This window comes from Ceratotherium simum, chromosome 33 (assembly GCF_057802395.1).
Source record: "Ceratotherium simum simum isolate JZ-2026a chromosome 33, ASM5780239v1, whole genome shotgun sequence".
Taxonomy (NCBI): Eukaryota; Metazoa; Chordata; class Mammalia; order Perissodactyla; family Rhinocerotidae; genus Ceratotherium; species Ceratotherium simum.
The window spans coordinates 28,874,758-28,897,806 of record NC_141932.1 but is presented as its reverse complement, the minus strand read 5'-3'; the positions used below and the strand labels follow the sequence as shown (position 1 = coordinate 28,897,806).

The 23,049-nt window shown below is 45.7% G+C and overlaps 2 protein-coding genes across 4 annotated transcripts in view; both read left to right on the top strand.

The window, feature by feature from the left end:
• GPATCH1 (G-patch domain containing 1) overlaps positions 1-14,351 on the top strand; it is a 39,444-nt gene extending 25,093 nt beyond the window's left edge. For all 3 annotated transcript variants that reach the window (XM_004439782.3, XM_087421843.1, XM_087421842.1), the window contains 5 exons: positions 4,236-4,449; positions 6,458-6,565; positions 8,356-8,453; positions 10,214-10,362; positions 14,076-14,351. In XM_004439782.3, coding sequence (XP_004439839.2) covers positions 4,236-4,449; positions 6,458-6,565; positions 8,356-8,453; positions 10,214-10,362; positions 14,076-14,103 — 597 coding nt within the window. In that variant the 3' untranslated portion in view covers positions 14,104-14,351. The remainder of the gene's footprint in view (positions 1-4,235; positions 4,450-6,457; positions 6,566-8,355; positions 8,454-10,213; positions 10,363-14,075) is intronic.
• Positions 14,352-15,909: 1,558 nt separating this feature from the next.
• WDR88 (WD repeat domain 88) overlaps positions 15,910-23,049 on the top strand; it is a 43,527-nt gene continuing 36,387 nt past the window's right edge. The window contains exon 1 of the mRNA XM_004439821.3: positions 15,910-16,233. Coding sequence (XP_004439878.1) covers positions 15,925-16,233 — 309 coding nt within the window. The 5' untranslated portion in view covers positions 15,910-15,924. The remainder of the gene's footprint in view (positions 16,234-23,049) is intronic.

Genomic DNA, 23,049 nt, shown 5'->3' with positions numbered 1-23,049 from the left:
CTTTCAATGTTAGACCTATTTTAAGAAGTGATGAGGAGATAGTGGTCTATTTTATTTACTCAGATATTTACCATTGCAGTTGCTCTTTCTTCCTTCCTGAAGTTCCAGGTTTCCCTCTCCTCTCATTCCCTTCTGACTGAGGAGACTTCCTTCAGCATTTCTTTTAGAGCAGTTCCAATAGTTCTTTTAATTCTCCTTCATCTGAGAAGGTCCTGTATTTCATCTTCATTCCTGAAGGATGTTTTGCTGGGTATAGAATTCTGGGTCAACAATTCTTTTCTTTTAGACCTTTAAAAATGTTGTGCCAGGGCCAGCCTGCTGGTGTAGTGGTTAAGTTCAGTGTGCTCTGCTTTGGTGGCCTGCGGTTTGCGGGTTCAGATCCCAGGCATGGACATACACACCACTCATCAAAGCCATGCTGTGGTGGTGTCCCACATACAACATAGAGGAAGATTGGCACAGATGTTAGCTTAGGGCCACTCTTCCTCACCAAAAAAAAAAAAAGAAAGAAAAAGTTCTGCCACTTCCATCTGGCCTTCCTGGTTTCTGATGAGAAATCTACAGTCATTTGAATCCTTGTTCCTCTCCTCATGATGATGTGATTTTTCCTCTGGCTGCTTTCAGGGTTTTCACTTTGCCTTTGGTTTTCAGCTGTTTCTGAAGTGTCTAGGCGTAGATTTCTATGAGATTATTTTGCTTGGGCTTCGCTGAGCTTCTTGAAACTTTTAATTTTATCTTTCACCAAATTTGGGACATTTGCAGCCATTGTTTTTTCAAATATTTTTTCCGCACCACACTCTCGCTCCTCTCCTGGGACTCTGATGACCTAAGTGTTTTGATATTGTCCTGCAGGTCTCTGAGCCTCTTCCTTTCTTCAATCTTTTTTTCTCCTTTACTGTTCAAATCAGATAATCTCTATTGATCTGTGTTCAGATTCACTGACTCTTTCCTCTGTCATCTCCATTCTGCTATTGAGCCCATCGAGTGATTTTTTTTACGTTAGTTATTGTATTTTTCATTTCTAAAATTCCCATTTGTTTTTTCTTTATAAAATCTTTTATTTCTTTGCTGAGACCTGTTTAACTTCTGTTCATTTTCTCTTATTTTTGGAGCGTGATTATAAGAGCTGCTTTAAAGTCTGTCTCATAATTCCAACATTTTTGTTATTTTGGGTTGGTGTCTGTTGGTTGTTGTTTGCAAGTTGAGATTTTCCTGGTTGTTTGTGTACCAAGTAATTTTGGATTGCGTCCTGGACATTTTGAATATATGTTATGAGACCCTGGGTCTTGTTTAAATTCTAAGGAGAGTGTTGATTTTTTGTTTTGCTTTAGCAGACAATCAACCTAATTAGGTTCAGGCTGCAAGTTCCAACCCATCTTCTGTGGGCTGTGGTCCAAATGTCATTCCATTTTTCAGAGCCTTTGTAGTGCTATTCATAGTACTTATCATAGTACTATTTGTAGTACTTTCCTGCATGGGCACTTCCCAGAGGCTGCTCTGGGACCTGGCTGGTAGTTCATCCCATAGTTCTGTTATCAAAGCCTTTGGTTTGCTGTTGAGAGTGGGATCCATGCATATGTAGCTCAGGGGTGAGCCAGAAGGTCATAGACTACTCTATAGGAGCACGCTCTGAGCTCTTCCTCTTCGTGATCTTCCTGACACTTTCTGACTCTCTGGGCTCCCCCTTCACGTCCTCCAGTCAGAAAGCTGGGAGTTCAGTTTCCCTGCTCTGTCTTCTACTTCCTGTGACTTTATCTGTGGCTGGAGTCAAGTGGCAGGAGGGCAGGAAGGGGAAAGAAAGCAGTGGGATTCCATCCAGGCTGTTGGGACCGCAGCTCCTGTGGTCAGAGGAAAGGGTCGCCCTCCTTCAGAGTGTTAGGCACCTGCCCGGGAGCTCCTGCCACCACCTGCGCTACCGTGCATTTGGCACCTCTCCACTGGGTTTCTACTGTTCCTTTTTAATGACATAAAACCCTACTCAGGGGTTCTGGTTCTGTGATATGGTCATTAAATTAGAAAGCCTTCTGGATTTGCTCAAAAATCATGTTGAGATAGTATTTAGATAATTTTTCCTGGAAAAAGTCTTGGTTCTTGCTTTTTCCCTTATTAGCCATGTGCCCTTAGGAAAGTCTCTTCCCCTCTCTGGGTTTAATTTCTTTCTTTGAAAACTTTCTGAGTCTGCAAAAATGTGAATGTGCACACCTTTTGGTGAAGCGGGGGTGTGAGGGAGCTTTGCGGGCATAGACATTGTGAGTTTGGTGTGTGTTGTTGTTATTTAATTCCAATACAGCTCCTATTATATTCCAGAAAAAAATAAAAACAAAAAAGATCCTGTAGCTAAGAGTTGAATATCTCATGTACTTCTGACAGTTATTCCTGTACATTTAATAATGTAAACACCAATTAAAGGCCAGAAATGTCTGTGAACACAGATGTCAGCCATCTGTCGTTCAGTTCATGGCCCATGCATGTGACATTGGTATCCGTGGTTTGCCAGAAAGATTCAGATTCATGACTTTTTTAGGGAATTGTTGCCATGGTTTCCTGTGCTTCAGGCTCTCTCTCCTGACTTTTTGTATGATTCTTTAAAATTTTGAAACAATCTCAAAAGTTTAAATACAGTACAGATAATTTTTTTCCTGAACCATTTGAGCATAAGTTGCCAACCAGATAGATGCCCCATCACCCTTGTGTTTCCTTCAGAGAAGGACATTCTCCTATGTAATCACAGTACATCTATCAAAATCAGGAAATTAACATTAATGCATTAGTACCATGTAACCCTCAGACCCATTCAAGTTCCGCCAGTTGTCCTAATAATGTCCTAGCAAAAAGGGTGCAGCTCAGCATCACTTGTTGCACTTAACTGTCACATCTCTTTAGTCTCCCTCAGTCTAGAAGGTTCCGCAGTCTTTCCTTGACTTTTATGATCTTGGCACTTTTGAAGATTACAGGCCAGTATTTTGTAGAATGTCCCTCAGTTTGGGCTTGTCTGATGTTTCCCAGCTCTGGAATCAGTCCTTATTCCAAGGTGTCCTGGTTATTTTTAGTGGGGAATAGTATAATTTTCCTTCTTAATTTTTTTCTGTGAAAACAGTCTACTTTAAGACTACAAACTCCTCTGTCTTGTACCAGTTTTCCTCCTGTGGGTATTTGTAACTCTGCTCCAGAAATTGGAGGTGGTGTGGTCTGGGGGAGTGACCACTGGTGGAGAGTGAGGAGAGCTGGTAGTCAAGTCCAGACTCACCCCTTGGCACGGACCATGAGTGCATCACTGACAGAGCCTCTCATCTCTCTGACCTGGGTTATTCAGGGGTAAAAGGGAAGGACTGAAGTGGATTCTGCTCTTGGCCAGTCCTGGGGCTCTCTCTGATCGCTTAGCACGTTAGATTACCCCGGGTGCATCTGGGGATAAGCTGTTGGAGGGTGGGAGCCATGTCTACTTCCTACCTTTGCTCCTCGTTTATTGAACTGAGTGTGTATAAACTTCCTGCCTCTTTATCTGGCTAATCTGCGTGTCCATACCTGGGCTCTTTTAGGAGGGGTGATGTGTAATTGCAAAGGGAAGTTCCGTGACCACTTTATAGATGTGTTCTGGCTCCCTCCCCATTGTGCAGGGGGCCCACAGCTTTCTCTTGGTCATTTTCATATGAGTAGACTATATTCATCGCCTCTAATACTGGACCTCAGGCGGCTCGGATAGACTCTTGAAAATAGGACAGAGGCGCTGCTAGTCCCTACTGCAATTCTGATTAATGATCTATCTCCGTAAGAGGCTTCAGCTGCTTCTACCAGTCAGCACACTCTACTGAAACACATTCTAGTTGTTGAATCAGAAACACCACAAAAATTAATGCCCTATGGGGGCCAGCCTGGTGGTGTGGTGGTTAAGTTCGGCATGCTCTGCTTTGGTGGCCCGGGGTTTGCAGGTTTGGATCCCAGGCACAGACCTACACCACTCATCAAGCCATGCCGTGGCAGCGTTCCACATACAAAATAGAGGAAGACTGGCCAGTTAGCTCAGGGCCAATCTTCTTCACCAAAAAACAAACAAACAAACAACATTAATGCCATACGAGTGATCACTGTTTAGTTAGGCCCTGTATGGATGTGGAGACCCGTGGACATGAGCAGAAACATAAATATGTGTGCATGCGTGTGTGTGTGTATTCTAGAATGTTTGGGTCCTTACCCTTGCTTCTTCATTCCTGACTCTTAATTCACTGTTAATACAGGTGGTAAACAAAGAAGTGGATTCGCAGCCTGAGGGAGAAGGTAGCCGCCCATCCATGGACTTATTCAAGGCCATCTTTGCCAGCTCTTCTGATGAAAAGTCCTCATCCTCCGAGGATGAGCAAGGTGACAGTGAGGATGATCAGGCAGGTACCCGGGAGGCCGACTTCAGAAGTTCCCAAGAGACTGACTTGGTGCAAACATCTGTGGCACACGGTATGTCAATATTTCAGACTTTGGGATCCAAAGAAGAAAACGATGGTGTCTCTAGAGAAGCTGCTTCTTTGTTTAGTATGTAATTTTAAACCAGGATAATTAGCAGTCAATGTTTTTTAATCTTGTGTATTTGTAATTGAGGTGGAGCCAAGTTCTTTTTTTGTATCTGGTATAAATCTCTAGTATATTTTTAGGATAGCCGTGTTTGATAATATTGATTTTCCTACTTATTCTAGCTGAGAAGAATTAAAAAACAGTAAACTTTTCATTTAAAAAATAGCCTTTTTTTTTTTCAACCTGGTTGATGATGAGGTGCTAGGATTATTGGAAAACGTTTGGTCATGAAGTGTGCAGGGGCTTGTCCTGCTTTCGTCTCTGCAGGGCAAATTGGATGCTCTGGATCAGCCGTCAGAGGGGCCTTGCCTGGCGCGTAGCAGCACTTAGTAGATGGTTAGTAGCCGTCTACTATGAGTTAACTCTTGCTTAGCAGCCTGTCCTGCTTGTTCCGTTTACCTAGCCAGGAGTTTTGGCACAGGAAAGAAGGCCGTCTGGCACTTGCATGGGTGGGAGACTTTTCAGATGCTGGGGTAGGTAGACAGATCTTCCCATCTCAGTCTTAGCGTGGTCCACCTGCCCTGTCAGTCTGTGGTGGACTTAGGTATAATTTTTGAGAGCCTTTAACCAAAAAGTTACATAGAGACATAAAATATTGTTTGTTCTTAGGTGATTGCAAATGTCAGCCCATTTGTTATTTCTGTGGGGAAAAAACCAACTTATTTTTTATTACCAAGTCATATATACTTGAATTTTAAAGTCTAAAAATATAGAAATGTAGAAAGCCGAAGTCCCTTGGAATCCCACTTCCCACAGATAACCACCATTAACAGTTTAATACATATTTTTCCAGACTTTTCCCATTTTTCTCTTTTCTATCTGAAAGCATAGTAATTTCTTTAAACAACAGGATTATTATTAGTATTTTTTTTCATGAGGAGGATTGGCCCTGAGCTAACATCTGCCAATCCTCGTCTTTTTGCTGAGGAAGACCAGCCCTGGGCTAACATCCAATGCCAATCCTCCCCTTTTTTGCTGAGGAAGACTGGCCCTGGGCTAACATCCATGCCCGTCTTCCTCCACTTTATATGGGACGCCGCCACAGCATGGCCCGACAAGCAGTGCATCGGTGCACGCCTGGGATCTGAACCGGCGAACCCCGGGCCGCCACAGCGGAGCACGCGCACTTAACCGCTTGCGCCACTGGGCCGGCCCCATAAACAACAAGATTATTCATGTGAACATGATAATTTATTTATTTTTTAGTTTTTCTCCTGTTTGATAATTTATTTTGAGGAAATTCAGCTTGCTGAGCTGGGACAGTCTTATATCCCTGTTCATTTGTAAGGTTTTTCGTTTTGTTTTGTTTTTGTTTTTTTGCTGAGGAAGAGTCTCCCTGAGCTAGCATCTGTTGCCAATCTTCCTCTTTTTGCTTGAGGAACATTTGCCCTGAGCTAACATCTGTGCCAGTCGTCTTCTATTTTGTATGTGGATCGCCACCACAGCATGGCCACTGACTAGCGGGGTAGGTCTGCACCCAGGAACCAAATCCGGGCCGTCAAAGTGGAGTGCACCGAATTTAACCACTATGCCACAGGGCCAGCCCCTGTTTGTAAGTTTTTATTCTTCTCAGACGGCCCTTCCTCGAGAACGTCTTTCCGCCCTTAAGTCTCAGTTAGGTGATCCAGAGTGTGTGCTGTACACACCCCTGTGTTACCGCCACTGGCGCACTGGTTGCAGGTGCCCTTGTGTGACTGACTTCCCAGCTCAGATGTCGATGAGGTCAGAGGTCAGGTCTGCGTGTTCACTGCTGTGTCCCCAGCACCTGGCACGAGCTGGTTTAAGCAAAGTGGTGAAGAAAAGCACATGTTATCTGGTGGCAACAGACATTAATTAAAGACTCAAACACTTAATATTTGGTGAATTATGAAATTAATACCCTGCTGTTTTTCAGCTAGCGAGCTGGCACCCCAGGAGCCCGCACCTTCCTTCCCGATACAAAAGATGCAGATGGATGAAAGAGAAGAGTTCGGCCCGAGGCTGCCTCCCGTCTTCTGCCCCAGTGAGTCAAGAACTCCTTGGTTCACCTGTTTGCTTTGGCAGCAGCGTCTACCCTGAGATATGACAACTCTAACCGTGTGGTTACATCCACCCATCTAATCCAACACCAGGCCCACCAAATATACACATTTGTTTCTGGTTTATCTGTTCTCAGCCACATTTTGAAACTTATTACTTCCACCTAGTGGCTAAATGATAGTTGTTGCTTTATAGCTTCAAAGACCTTTAAACTATTTTTTTTTTAACTTTCAGATACTTACAGTAGAATCCTAAGTATCTCAAATGTTGTCACTTATAGAAATAAAAAAGTAAAAATCTAGGACACAAAGATGGGGTGCGAATTGCAGGGAGAAGGATATTCTGAGACTTTTTTATACTTTGGCTAATGTTGCAAATAAAATAAAACTAATCCTTTCAGAAGTAAATATAGCCCATCCTCCTCCCCCGCATCTGTTAACTGCTTCTGTTCAGTGCCATCTGAAATTGACATGTCACATGTAAATGTGTAGCCTGGTTCATCACATCTTTGAAGGCTGGGTTAACAAGCATCTGATAACATGGCCCAGGTATATAAATAACATATAATTCTATCATCTACTTTACAGTTTCCTATATTGCCCACATATAAATACTGGTTTGGGTAATTAACCCAGCCTTCAAAGAGATGATTAAAAAGCAGAGAGGAATAAAAAGTGTGAAGTTTTGAAAAATTGTGGTGAATGTATTTTTTTCTTGCTTTATTCAGATCTTTAGCTTAAAATAAGTGTGTCAGTGCTTGAAAGCTGTTACTTATGCCTGATTCCCAGCCCATCCCTGATATCCTTGTCATAGTTAATAATTTAATTTGGTTTATGGGTTATTGATGGTTTTCCAAAAACTAGTATTTAAAAAAAAATTAGGGGAGGTCAAATTTTGAAATATCTGACCAAACTATAAGATTAGAAAATTGCAGGCACCTGTTAACAGTGTTTGGAAAATATGCACACTTCTGAAACGCCTTGGAACTTTTCTTTAGGTGGAAAACTTGATTTAATGATTTACACTGCTTCTGCTATTGTGAATTTTTACTAGTTTGGGTACCTGGAAATTAATGACCTATGAAAACGTTTTGGTCCGAATTTAGAAGTGGAGAATTTAGGCGCATGCAACTTGTTTAGTCACTTTTAATGATTGTGTACATTATGTTATTTTGATGCTAATTTTTTGGTGTTTCCGCTTACATGACAAATGCATGTAAAAATGTGCTGTTGTAAAGGGAGGGTAATGTGAGAAGAACTGACATTCATGTTCCAGATTCTGGGCTGTGGAATTCGTGTGCGTGGTCCCATCTAGTCCTCTCTATGCCTAAGAGGATAGGGATTCTTATTATTCCTATTTTGTAGGTGGAAAAACTGAGACTTGGAGAGGTTAAGCAGTGTGCCAAAGATCACAGAGCTGGCGACAGAGCTGAGCGAGGTTCAGACTGTGGTCTGCCTGTGAGTTTACTTGGAGATGTTAAGTTACAAAAGGCCTGTGGGTGTTCTGGTCTGACTTTATCCTCATTTGACGTCTTCTGGCAGATAAGGCTGTGGCAGGATACTGGTTGGATCACAGAGGTCTTATGTTGAGGTTTCTGGCAGTTTCTAAATATAGAGCTACGGATGTATTAATCTTAGTCCGTTTGTTTATCAGTGAGGTGGGGCAGGAGTTCTGCCTTAATGTCAAACATTCCATCGAAGTCAGATTTCTAATGCAGTCATTTCACCTTTATTTTCCCCTGTAGTTCATGTGTTTATTACGTTTGTGTTTCAGATGCTCGTCAAAAACTTGAGACACCTCAAAAGGAGAAACATAAAAAGAACAAAGAAAAACACAAGACCAAGAAAGAGCACAGACGGAGGAAAGAGAAGGTAATTTCTGGGACTCCTGGAGTCAGTGTGCGGGGTCCGATGGCCCTGCTTCTGTGGTCCAGACAAGCCCCAGGTGTGACACATGAAGCCAGTCGACGAGACTCTCTGGCGGCTAAGACGGGGGCACACAGGTCTCTCTACTCCTTGACAGAAATGTTGACATTCAGTGTAAACCCTCGATTTTCAGAAACTTTGTTTTTCTTTCAGACAGAATATTTTAATTTATTCAGTTATACTTAAAAAAAATTTTTTATTTGTGAACATTAAAAAGTAGGAAAAAAGGACATTTAAATATCCTAGAGTAATGGTTGAATATTAAATTAAAAAGTCATATCAATTGATTATTCATTCAACATTAAGTGAAGATATTCTTTTGAACTTTTCTCGACAACTTTATCCTCATTGCGAGTAGAGATTTTGGTCCATAGCTGGCTATTCGAAGTAAAGGACTCTTGAAGGAGTAGTATGTGCTTTCACCGTGACAGCCCTTATCCCGTCATCCATGTCTTCTTCTCAGTGACTGCACGGGCTTTTAATTTGGTTAACGTTAGTGTTGGGGACCCAAAGTGGTCCGGGCAGTAGTAGAATTGATTAGAAACAGCTCCATTATTGGCTACCAGAAAAAAGGATTCCTGAGCGTGGAAGATGTTGACAGTTCTCTTATAGTAAAAGGAAAACAACTGGTGCTGACAGATTTGAAAACAAAATTCGTTTGTTTCTTATCAGCGTATCTGTTCTCTGACCTTCTACCAGTTTCTTCGTTGTGCTTTTCCAGGGCACTTGCAATCCTGATGTGTAGTTTATCACATATGCTAACAAAATGGACCAGGCAGGTTCACAGGAGGTGGCAGGGGTCACCTTGGATATGACCGGGGCTCAGTGTCAGGACGGTGTCCTGCCTATGTCTGCTTGGTTCTGCTGTGTCTGTCATTAGACGATCAATTCTGTGAGTGTGTATACGTAGGGTCTGCTCTGTTAGTGTGTGCACGGTGGATAGTGTGCACAGCTGTGTGTCCTGGTCTGTCCCATGGAGGGTCTGCTCTGTGAGTATGTGCACGGTGGAGAGTGTGCACAGCTGTGTGTCCTGTTCTGTCTCATGTAGGCCGGGCTCTGTGTGTGCACAGTGGAGAGTGTGCACAGCTGTGTGTCCTGTTCTGTCTCATGTAGGCCGGGCTCTGTGTGTGCACAGTGGAGAGTGTGCACAGCTGTGTGTCCTGTTCTGTCTCATGTAGGCCGGGCTCTGTGTGTGCACAGTGGAGAGTGTGCACGGCTGTGTGTCCTGGGTGTCCCATGTAGGATGGGCTCTGTGTGTGCATGGTGGAGGGTGTGCACAGCTGTGTGTTCAGGTCTGTCCCATGTAGGATCTGCTCTGTGTGTGCATGGTGGCGAGTGTGCACAGCTGTGTGTCCTGGTCTGTCCCAGGTAGGATCTTCTCTGTGAGTGTGTGCATGGTGGAGAGTGTGCACAGCTGTGTGTCCTGGTCTGTCCCAGGTAGGATCTTCTCTGTGTGTGCATGGTGGAGAGTGTGCACAGCTGTGTCCTGGTCTGTTCCATGTAGGATGGGCTCTGTGAGTGTGTGCATGGTAGAGAGTGTGCACAGCTGTGTCTTGGTCTGTCCCATACCAGCTAAAGCTCACTCCAAATAGGTGTTTTGTTTTTGTTTTTGAATGACTTCAGCAACCAAGTGCCTCATTAGCCTGTCATTGTACTGAAGTATTGACTAACACCCGTTTGTTCCTCCCACTTTTTTTTTTTTCCAGAAAAAGAAACACCGGAAGCACAAACACAAAGGCAAGCAAAAGAATAAAAAGTCAGAGAAAAGTACTAGTTCTGAGAGTACTGACAGCAGTGACAGCCAGAGTGATGAAGAAGGGACCACAAACTTGTCACCCCAGGAACTGCTGAGACGGTAGGCGAAGGGATACGGTGGTTTTCAGAAACCTTTCAAAGGCTTGTTGAAATCTTGGTGTATTTGCTTAGAGGCAAATGTCAGAAATGATAGATTTGTACATTAACTAGGCTTTTTTAAAAGTTAATTTTTAATTACATAAGTAATTTGCAAATGTATGATCACTGTGAAAATTCAGACCTTACAAAGTGGCCCTTGACCAACTGCCCAAACCTCTCCTCTCTCCACAGTTTCATATGTAAGTTTCAAGACTTTTCTGTGCAACTGCGCACACACACACACACACACACACCCAATGTAGGTACACACACATTTTGTTTTGCATTTTTAATATAAATCATGTAATTTTATGCAGCTTAAATCTGCAGGGTATGAACATTTAGAATGAGTAAATACTAGCAAATTGTTTCCAGAAGCAGCTGCATGCATTTAAATTCTGAGAGCTCCTCGTTATTACATCAATTACAAATAGCACAAAAATGTTTGCCGGTGTGATGGGTAAAGAACGGCATCTCGTTTTAACTTGCATTTCCCAGATTATTAATGAGGTTGGGCGGCCTTTCCCATGTGTCTCGGCCTTTGTCATGTGCTCTTTTGTGAAGGGCTCACACATGGTCTTTGCACAGTCTTCCGTTTTCTGTTAGGTTGTTTGTTTTACTGGTTTTTAGGCACTATTTTACTGGTTTTTAGGAGTTAAAAAATAATAATTCTGGGTATTAATCCTTTGTGTTTTAGTGTGTTACCTATCATCTGGCTTTTAACTATCTTTGTTGTCAGAAGCTCTGATTTTTGGTGCACTCAATTTTACCAATTTTTTTTGTTGGTATGTTTTACATTTTTGTCTTTTTATTTATTTATTTTTTTATAATTTTATTTATTTATTTTTTTCCCCCAAAGCCCCAGTAGATAGTTGTATGTCATAGTTGCACATCCTTCTAGTTGCTGTATGTGGGACGCGGCCTCAGCATGGCCAGAGAAGCGGTGCGTCGGTGCGCACCTGGGATCCAAACCCAGGCCGCCAGCAGTGGAGCGCACGCACTTAACCGCTAAGCCACGGGGCCGGCCTACATTTTTGTCTTTTAAAGGTCTTCCCTAACCCAGATTTTATATATGTATATAGACTATTCTCATGCTTTTATAGTTTCGTTTTTGTTTAATCTATTTGGATTATTTTGTTTTGTTTTGTTTTTTGCAAACGGGCATCTAACTTATCTTTCTCCAAATGCATAGCCAATTCTGTTAGGGTGAGTCAGCTAGCTGTAATTAAAAAGAACCCCCACATCCCAGTGGCGTAGCATAATGAAGCATAAATAAAATTGAGAAAGTTACTTAGGATTCCAGTTTGTTGCACTTCAACACGTGGTCCTCATAGGAAGGGAACGGGTGGGAGGATGGTGCTAGAGGTTATCATGGTCCTGCTGGGAAGTCATAGTCTTCCCTTCCACCCACAGCCCACGGGCCAGAGCCAGCTGGATGGCCCCGCCAGGAGACCACTGGGCAGGGAAGGGGAAGTCCCGCTGTGGGCCCAGGGTGAAGGGGGAGACGACGGCGAGGGCGAGGGTGAGCCCTGGCCACCTCAGCCCCACCCACTGTTCTGGCTCCTTAGGGGAAGTGTAGCTTGATTGTGTTCTAAATCCCTGGCCAGTCCAGGCCTGTTCCCAGATTCCCCATTCTGGTTTCTTAGCCATTTTGTATTTTTCTGTCCACTGTGTCTTAATTACTCTGGCCTTATAGTATTTTTGCTATCTGGAAAGACAAGTGCCACCCCCTTGTTCTTTTTCATTTATTTCTTTAGAATAGACAATACATTCTCATGGTTCAAAAATGCAAAGGCTATGAGCTTTTCACTTTACTCCCGAGCCCCCGAAGTGGCTGTGCAGATTCATGTGTCCCTTTCCTGCTGTGTCCCAGTGGTGATGGCGATGGGCCAGGCTCTGTGGAAGCACACCCCGGGTATCGGCTCATTTAATCCTCATACGACCCTGTGAGGTTGATGCTCGGGCCCCCTCATCACACAGGTGGAGAAAGCACGGCCCAGGGAGGTTACATCTAGTGTCCAGGCCCACAGACCCTCAGCAACACCTGATGTTCCCCCTCTTGACCGTTTGGGGCCTTCTGATGAGTCATTCCTGCGGGGAAGCCTTTGCACACGCACACGTGGAAGCCCCTTAGTGCCCCTCAGGAGGGTGCGTGGGGACGGGCCAGAGCAAGGCACTCCAGGAGCCCTGTGCAGCAGTCGGGAAACCTGGGCCAAGAGCTGTGTGCTGATCAGCATCTAAAACTTACTGTGACAAGACCAGAAACTGCAGAATGGTGATTAGGCCTTCGGATTTCCCTGCGGGCACATATGCGTCCATCCTTGCGGAGGAAGAGGGCGGGAGGAAGAGGGCGGGCGGGAGGGGTTCCTGCCACACCTGAGAGCACTCATCTCTGAGGCAGGGCTGGGATGGGGGAGGGAGGGTCAGAGGTGTGAAGTGTATTTAAATGTTACTCCTGTTCTTGCTAAAGGTATGGTTCCCACAGCCCCTCTCCCCTAAGCCTCCTAGGTTCCCCCGGGGAGTCTAGAGGGGCCCCTTCGTCTTTTGTACCTCGCTTCGGTCTGTGCATTGCCTGTCTTCGTGTCTCCTGGAAGGGGCATTGTGGGGGTCATGACCACGTGGGTCTTATTTGCATCCCCGGCACTTGACTCTGAGTCTCACTCTTGGTAAGGGCCCCTCATGCTTTTCCACAGTGACAGTGTAACCTGGTTCTGGATGGAATTGCAGTCTGCCCCCCTACTCCCTGCTGATGAGACACTGATCTACTTCCTGCCCCTATAAGTTAGTTTTGACCATTCCAGAATTTCATGGGAATGGAATCATACAGTTAAGTAAACATTTTAGTGCACACACATACATATATGTGAACAGATCCTAAATTCACAGCTCCATGCATTTTCATGACTTGAACACACCCAGATCAAGGAATAAACCAGCACCTAAAAGCCCCTTTGTGTCCCCTCCATTTACCATCCCTACCCCATCCTCAGAGGCAGCCACTCTTCTGGCCTCTATCACCATCAATTCCTCTTGCCAGTGTTTGAACTGTACTTAAAGGAACCGTGTAGTGTGAACTCCTTTGCATCTGGCTGTGCGAGTCCTCCGTCGTCTTGTAGAGCAGCAGCTGGTTCCTTCTCCTTGCCGTGGAGTGTTCCTTTATGTGAATACACCACAGAATATTCATCTGGTCTGTTGGTGGGACGTTTGGTTTTTTCACTTGGGGGCTGTGGAGCAAGGATCCCAGAGCGAGCGTGACCCAGCTCTACTCAATGATAGAGTGCTGTGAATGTCCCTGGGTGCGTGAAGCTGACATTTAAGGATGACAGCCTGGGAGCTTTTGGCCTTGGAGCAAATATGTCTTTTTCAGTTCCTTCCCCGTGGTCATACACGAGATAGGTGAGAAACCAGAATTAGAACTTCCTTTTATAAGTGGGTCCTAATATGAGATGAGGGTGAGTGAGTCTCTGTGTATTTTGGGGTTAACAGAAGAAGCATTTTAAGAATGCAGATTAAATGATGCTTTCATGGTGTTTGGTCATCCTCTGTATTTTATGGTGCAAACCTGCCCTGTGACTCGGCGGGGAGGTCTGGCACACTCAGCTGCCCCAGAGCTGTCTGATTTTTCAGTTCTTATCTAACTTTCCTTCTCTCTCTCTCTTTTATTTTCTTTTCCAGGCTGAAGCGTCTTCCAAGGAGGCAGTAACTGAACCTGCCCTGGCCTGTCCCAGCGCAGAACTCCTCCCTGATGGACGCTCGTGGATTGCTCAGTTAATACATTGTACAGATTGTATTTATATGTAAATTCATGCTGTAAAATAGTTTTTAAAACCTTGACATTTCAAAGGCTGCCGTGGCAGGTTGCAGAAATCGATTTCTATTTTTAACTTCAGTTAGTGTCAGAGGAAAAAATTCAGACTGTACAGTTTAATTAAAATGGACTTTTTCTATTTTCTTCTTGATTTTTTATTTCGTGAAACTTTAAAATAGAAGTGAACAGTGGAGGCTTTTCTCTGGTTTTGTTGTGAAGAAAGCCGAGTCCTGATGAGGACAGCTGGACTTATCTAAGGACCTGTGTGCGAGGGAGGGGGTCGCTTTCCTGCTCCTGCCCTTTTCCTCTGCAGTTGTGGCTCCTCCCTCCCGTGGTGGATGGTGGTGGCCAGGAGCCCAGGGGGCTGCACAGTGCCAGGATCCCAGCAGGTGGCCTCAGCCTTTCAGGGTCGATGTCACCAGGGTGTCTGAGACAGGCACTGAGACCAAGAGCAGGAGACTGCATGCACACCCTGGTCACCCTGGCTCCAGGCCCTTCTCTGCAGTCCTGGGCCCCTGCTCTGAGGCTGCAGCATCTGCACTGGAGACCTTTGGAAAAAGAAAGTGCAGAGGTTTTTTTACATTTTTATAGTAATATCATAGAAAGATCAGAACAATTTTAAAAGGAGTACCGAGGCAAATAATCCATAATCAATCTATAAATCAAAATTGGGGTGAGTTTATTATGAGCCAGGTCTGAGGACTATAGCCAGGGGCCTTCCTTCCCCAAGGCAGCAAGGGCACCAAAGAAGTGGGGTATACGTAGTGGTTATATGCCGTCTTGGAACAAAGAGCACACATCACATGTGACAGGAATGTCTCTTTTACTACTGTCACGAGATGCTTAGCTGGCACAGCATGTCGGTGATGAGCAGGTCAGTGGTCACAAGGGGAGCACAGCAGGCCAGTAATTAATGCTTAGTTCCCAGGAAGAGAAGGCTTATCCTTAAGGAAATGCGGATATGGGGGGAATCTACAACCCTTTCTTTAGGGGCATCATTTTTGTCTTTGGGACATTGTAAATGTTTAAAGCAGATGTACAATGCATGGTCAACAGGCCACGTCAGGCCCTTTAGGAAAAACAAGGTCAGGCCCAATTAGTTTACACCAAATGGCTTCCTCATATACTCCAATATATCCCATTGCATTTCATTTATTTATCAGGAGGAAGAAGGAAGAAAATCACTTCTACTTCTATCACCCAGAGGTGACAACTCTTAATATTTTGGAATATCCATCCAGTCTTCTAGCAGAGGCTGCTCTCCGACTAGAGGTCGCCTTTTGTTCTCTGTTACCTTCGTTGGCATTGTGACAGATATTTCCCTCCTGCTCTCTATCTCGTGTGTACCCACCTAAGAGCTGCATCTTAATTCAGCAGGGCCTGTTCTATACCTTAGTGGCCATTTCTCTGTCGTTGTCATAAGATGAGTTGGCCGGGATCCGGTACACAGGCAGAGGGCACACTGAACTTGCCCTGGGAGAAGGCGCCGCCCTGGGAGAGGGAGCCAGGAAGACCCAAAGGGGGCCCACGGGGATAGGGCCGCCAGTTTCACACTTGGCCTCGCTCCTTCCGTGCCCACTTCTCTGGGGGTCCCTGTGTTCTGCGTTGAGAGGAGGCAGCGAGATCCCCGGCCCCAGGGAGGGAGCGCTGGTCTCAAGGGCCGGGCGCGGGGGCGGGCACGCGGCGCCACCGTTCGTGGCCAGGCGCGGCTCCGAGATGGCCTCCCAGCCGCCGTGCGCCCCCAGCTCCCCAGACGCCGCGGATGAGGACGGGAAGACAGCGCCCCAGTGCAGCCTGCCGCCGCCCTTGGTCCCCGCCGGCGACGGCGCGCATTGGTCCCGCAGGCTGTCTTTGATGGCCCTGGCCAAGGCCTATGGCCGCTTCAAGCTGCCCATCTTGGAGACGCGCCGAGACCGGTGGCTGGCCCCCGTCGACCCCCTGGCCATAGCCACGGACTCGCCACCGCCCGAGGAGCACCTGATGCCCGAGAAGACGTTCTGGGGCGACCAGGAGCCCCTGTCCAAGGTCAGAACCGCCCCCAGGGGGAGGGGGCAGTGGCTTGTTCCCCACACGTGGAGAGGGCCCGCCAGCCGGCGAGGGGACCCATGAGGGACCCACCTGGCTTCGCTAGGACCGCCGTGTGAAGCCCTGGGCCCAGGCCCTCGCCTGAGGCACACCTGGTGGGCACGCGCTCAGAAGCGGCTGCGGCGGGGCCAGCTGGACGAGCCGCGGGTGGCCTGCCCTTCCCGCTGCCCAACCCGCGGGACACAAGGCGGCCCCGGGGGAGGAGGATGGTGTTCCAGAGCGGCCACCCCGACCCAACCCAGACCCACTGGCCTCCCGCGGAGCCTCACACATGTCCCCATGCTGACACTCCCAAGTGCATACCCCAGGGTCAGTGAAGGAGCCCTCCCCTCCCATGAAACAGAACACCAGAAGCAACAGAAAACTTAGAATAATAAATAAAAAAATAAAAACCTAACAACACTACTTTGTATTCTCAGTGATGTTTGAGAGACAGTGCATTGATAAAACAGTGGCAGCTGGGAAGAGGAAATAATCTGTGAACAGAGAGAAGTCTTAGGGATGAAAAAGGATTTCCAAACCAAAATCCTCCATGGAGGCTTTAAAATCAGAGCAGAGAACTGACACAGAAAATTAGACAAGAAGCTCCTGGGATTCGCTGAGAACTCAGAAAAAATAGAAAAGAACAATAATTACGAGAGAAAAGGTAAGAGGCATGCGGGAGAGATCCAGAAGAGCCAATACACATATAAGAGGTGATGGAGAGAGAGAGGGAGCAGGAGGAGGAAAGAAATACAGAAGGAAACAATCGAGAAAGTCTCCCTGGGCTGAAGAAAGACAGGAGGGCTCAGGTGGAAAGAGACAGTCAAGTTCAAAGCAAGGGTGGATGGAAATCCTACCTCCACCTGGTGAATGGCTGCACTGCCAGAAGGGCAGCAAGGCCGCCCGGCTCCCAGCCCGAGGCAAAAGCCGGGGATCCGACTGAGATCCAGGCTTCACCAGCAGTCGGAGGATCTCGGAGCAGAGTCCACACCAGGGATCGCCCATCGGCGGACTGTGCCTTCCCGGGGTGCATTGCGGTCCCCAAGGGAAGTCTACTTAAGAGAAAGCAAAGTGTGTGCCAGTGCTTTGCTGTGCTTTTAGTCACGGTATTTATTCTGATTTTTAAGTAAAATTAAAGGAGAGCACAGGAATTGTATCTTACTTATATTCTTGGTAGAACATCCCCAAGATCCAAATTCAATAGATACAAAAGGGGTTTTTTGTTACAGTAAAAGTCTCCTGCCCCCCAACTAGCTCCTTTCCCTCTGCAGAAGCAACAAATCTTTCTAGTTTCTTCTGTATGCTTACAGATATTTTATGCACATACCAGCACATATATGTTTATCATCACCCCCCGTTGTACACAAATGGAAGCATACCTCAGACCCCTTCTACACCCGCTTATTAATTTTTTTTCTTAGTGTATTTTAGAGATCTTTCCATATCAGTGAAGAAATAGTTTCCCTGTTCTTTTTACAGATAGTATTCCATGGGCTAGCTGTCCCCTGATGCATTTACCCAGTCGCCTATGGATGCACATTCAGGCGGCTCGCGATTGTTTTGGCCTGAGGTTTTTATGGTCCGTTAAGTTGCCTGAAGTTGAGAAGTTCTGTAAAGCTCTGAGAGGAAGGTTTTGTGACCTAAGAATTCTCTACCTGGTCGAACTGCTGATCCCTGGTAAAGGCAACAGAAAGACATTTTCTTCAGAGCTGCAAAGACTCAGAAAAGATGTCTCTCTTTGAGGAAAACATTACTCAAGGGAGCACTGTGGTAAACAACAAAAAATCAGAATTAAGAACTCAAGTAAGAGAAAGAGTGGTTTACCGTAAACGGAGGGGAGCGGTGACTGAAAACAATCCACCCCGGAGGTGTTTATACAGCTAGGTTAACGTGGTTGTGTTGCTCAATGAAAATCTCAACAAACGATCTTTTAAAATGAAGGTGCTCCATATTCACTGCATTGTTCAATGCAAGAATAATGTTCCAGATGACTTCGTCAAAATCTCTGAGATGGTGTGCTAGGGAACATTCTCAACAGATAATGATTCATTCTTGGCTTTTAAGTAATGCACAGTCGCACACGGATATGTCACAGTGTTTTTTTTTTTTAATGTAATTGGCTCAGAACTTCCCCCTGGCTTCCTGGCACGTTTAAGATGGAGTCCGGAGATCTGACCGTGACCTTCCAGGCATTTCCAATCTGGCTCATCTCCCTGCTCTCTTTCCCTCTGACTTGCCGACCTTCGGGCAGGTCCGGCCTCGGGTGTCCTCGTTGTCCCCTCCCGCCACGGTCGCTCTGCTCACACCCCCCTCCCAGGGAGGCCCTCCCTGCCGGCCCATCTAGAGCAGCCCGCTCACACGCCTCTTCTTCACAGCTCTTGCCGTGACCCGGCCTCGCGGCCCGGCTGTTTGATGGCTGCCCCACCTCTCACCCCTGCCCGAAAGGGCAGGAACCCACGCGCCCCCTCCACCCCCCGGCGCTTAGTCCTCCAGGTGGCGGCTTTGCTCCTGGTTCCCGCTGCAGCCGCAGCACCTAGATCAAGCCTGACCGGGGAGGTGCTCAAGACATATTTGTTGAACACATGAAGGAACGCTACATATGCAGAAGAACTGTTTTTGCTTTTACACAGATTGGACTGCCCTCTACATGCTATTTTTGTTAGCGCCACCGAAAATGGATCCGTGTATTTGGAACGTCTCTCCGCAGCTCCTGGGGTCTCTTTTCCTAATGGACTCCAAAAGTACTCAGCGCAGAAGAAAATCTGAAAGGAGGTCCCCAGAAAGGTCCGGATGGGGTTAGAGGGATCGTCCCCCTCTTGCTGATCTGTTTTCCCACAATAAAGCTCTGTTTTCGTAATGGGAGCAATAACGAATTCCCGAGAGTTTTGCCTAGGGGCGGAGGCAGCTGCAGTGCGGGGAACGGAGGACCGAAGGGGTCGCGTCCGTGGGGCCGGGGGCTGCTCGCCGCGCGCGCCCCCGACAGGCCCCCGCCGCCGGGGCACCGCCTCCCGCACGCCCCCGGCCGGGTCTGCCCACGCCCCCCGGCGGCGGAGCCCGGTCTCCGCGCAGCGCATCCGCGCCCCCTGGCGGCCGAGTCCGTGTCCCACCTGTCCGCGCTCCCTGGAGGCGGTGTCCTCTCCTTCCCCGCACCCCACACCCCGGCGCGCACCCGCGCACTCCCGAGTTCCCTGCAACCCTGCAGCCGTCCCCCCGCCCTCTGCCGCCGCCGCCCCTCCTGCCTGCACCTCCCGCTGAGCCCGCCTCGCCCCGACCTGGTCCCCACACCCACAGTCCCTGCATCCGCGCACTGCCGGGCAGCAGAGCCCCAACCCTCTCGTTTCCGTGTCCCACGTTCTCTCACGTCCCTTCAGGCTCCCACAACTCAGCACCCCATATCCGCGACACACACCCCTGGACCCCGGGTAATGCGACGCCATCGGGGAGGGGGGAGTGGAACATTGCAGGCTTGCTCCTTCTATCCTTTTTTTAAAAACGCTAATTTATTGAGATATAATTCACATATTATACAATTCACCTAAAGTGTACAGTTCAACGGCTTTTAGTGTATTCACAGAGTTGTGCAACCAGCGCCCAATCATTTAAAAAGGTTTCATTATCCCCAAAAGAAACCCTGTGCCCATTAGCAGTCATTCCCCATTTCCCTTCAAGCCATCCTCCCAACACCAGGCAATTACTAATTTACCATCTGTTTCTATGGAATTACCTATTCTGGACCTTTCATAGAAATACAATCAAACAATGTGTTGTCTCTTGTGACCGGCTTCTTTTCCTTAGCATAATGTTTTCACGGTTCATCCGTATTGTAGCATGTATCAGTACTTCATTCCTTTAAAAATATGTATGTATATTTAAATAGACTTTATTTTTTAGAGCAGTTTTAGGTTCACACAAAATTGAGGAGAAGATACAGAGACTTCCCATATACTCTACCCCCACACATGCATGATGTCTCCATTATCCGCGTGCCCCACTAAATGAAATATTATTCATCAATGAACAATTGATGAACCTACAATAACACCCAAAGTCCACAGTTTGCATGACAGTTCACACTTGGTGTTGTACATTCTGTGGGTTTGGACGAATGTATAATGACATGTACCAGTCATTATGGCATCATACAGAGTAATTGCACTGCCCTAAAAATCCTCTGTGCTCTGCCTACTCCTCCCTCCAACCCTCCCAACCCCTGGCAACCACTGATCTTTTTACTGTCTCCGTAGTTTTGCCTTCTCCAGAACATCATATATTTGGATACGTACAGGTTGTGGTCTTTTCAGACTGGCTGATTTCACTCAGTAATATACATTTAAGTTTCCTGTATGTCTTTTCATGGTTTGATAGCCCATTTCTTTTTTAGCGCTGAATAATGTTCCATTATCTGGATGTGCCAAAGTTTTTTTGTTTTTTGCTTTTTTTTTGGTGAGGAAGATTAGTTAGCCTGGAGCTAACATCTGTTGCCAATCCTCCTCTTTTTGCTGAGGAAGATTGGCCTTGGGCTAACATCCACACCCATCTTCCCCTACTTTATATGTGGGATGCCTGCCACAGCATGGCTTGATAAGTGATGCACAGGTCCACACCTGGGATCCGAACCTGTGAACCCTGGGCTGCTGAAGCGGAGCGCACGAACTTAACCACTATGCCACCAGGCTGGCCCCAGGATGTGCCATAGTTTTTTTGTCCATTCACCTACTGAAGGACATCTTTAGGTTCTGCAAGGTTGCTTCCAGTTTTGGCAATTATGAATAAAGCTGTTATAAACATCCGTGCCCAGATTTTTGTTGAATGTAAGTTTTAAACCTCTTTGGATAAGTACAAAGGAGTATGATTGCTGGATTGTATGGTAAGAGTATATTTAGTTTTGCAAGAAACTGTCAAACTGTCGTCCAAGGTAGCTGGACCGTTTTGCATCCCCACCAGCAATGAATGAGAGTTCCTGTTGCTCCCCATCCTCAACAACATTCAGTGTTGTCAGTGTTCTGGAATTTGGTCATTGGAATAGGTGTGTAGTGGTATCTCGTTGCTTTAATTTGAAAATCCCTGATGACATATGTTGTGGAACATCTTTTCACATGCTTATTTGCCATCTGTATGATCTTTTTGGTGAGGTGTCTGTTAAAGTCTTTGGCTCATTGTTTAATCGTGTTGTTTATTTTCTTACTGTTGAACTTTGAGAGTTCTTTGTATATTTTGATAACAGTCCTTTATTGGATGTGTCTTTTGCAAATATTTTCTCCCAGTCTGTGGTTTGTCTTCTCATTCTCTTGACATTGTCTTTCACAGAGCAGGAGTTTTAAACTTTTATGAAGTCCAGTTTATCAATTATTTCTTTCATGGTTTGTGTCTTTGGTGTTGTATCTAAAAAGGCATTGTCATACCCGAGATCATCTGGATTTTTGTCCTATGTTATTCTTCTTTAGGAGTCTTGTAAATTTGCATTTTATATTTAGGCCTGTGATCCATTTGAGTTAATTTTAGTGAAGAGTATAAGGTCTGTGTCTAGATTTATTTTTATTTTTATTTTTTGCTGAGGGAGATTTGCCTGGAGCTAACATCTGTGGCCAATCTTCCTCTACTTTGTATGTGGGTTGCCACCACAGCATGGCTGATGAGTGGTGTAGGTCCGTGCCCGAGGTTGGAACCCACGAACCTGGGCTGCCAAAGTGTAGTGCACTGAACTTCAACCACTATGCCACCACGCTGGCCCCAGGTTTATTTTTTTGCATGTGGATGCCCAGTGTTCCAGCACCATTTGTTGAAAGACTATCATTTCTCCGTTGTATTGACTTTGCTCCTTTGTCAAAGAGCAGTTGATTTTATTTATCTGAGTCTATTTCTGGGCTCTCTATTCTGTTCCATTGATCTATTTGTCTATCCTTTCCCTAATACCACACTGTCTTGATTACTGGAGCTTTATAGTAAGTCCTGAAGTCAGGTAGTGTCAGTCCTCCAACTTTGCTCTTCTCCTTCAATATTGTGCTGGCTATTCTGGGTCTTTTGCCTCTCCATATAAAGTTTAGAATCAGTTTGTCAATATCCACAAAATAACTTCCTGGGATTTTGATTTGGATTACACTGAATCCATAGATCAAGTTGGGAAGAACTGACATGTTGACAACATCAAGTCTTCCTATCCATGAACATGGAATATTTCTCCATTTATTTAGTTCTTTTTTGATTCATTCATCAGAGTTTTGTATTTTTCCTCATATAGCTCATGTACATATTTTGTTAGATATATACCTAAATATTTCTTTTCGGGGGGTTCTAATGTAAATGACACTGTGTTTTTAATTTAAAATTCCATTTGCTCCTTTCTGGTATGTAAGAAAGCAATTGACTTTTGTATATTAACCCTGTATTCTTCAACCTTGCTTTAATCACTATTTGTTCCAGGAGTTTTTTGTTGATTCTCGCTGATTTTCTACATAGGTGATGATGTCATCTGTGAACTAAGACAATTTTATTTCTTCCTTCTCATTCGTATACTTTTTATTCTCTTTTCTAGTCTTTTGGCACGAGCTAGAACTTCTGGTGTGATGTTGAGAAGGAGTTGTGAGAGGGGATGTCTTTGTCTTGTACCTGATCTTAGTAGGAAAGCTTTGAGTTTCTCACCATTAAGGATGATGTTAGCTGTAGGATTTTTGTGGATATTCTTTGTCACGCTGAGAAATTCCTCTCTGTTCCTAGTTTGTTGAGAGTTTTTATCATGAACGGGTGTTGGATTTGTCAAATGCTTTTTCTGCCCAT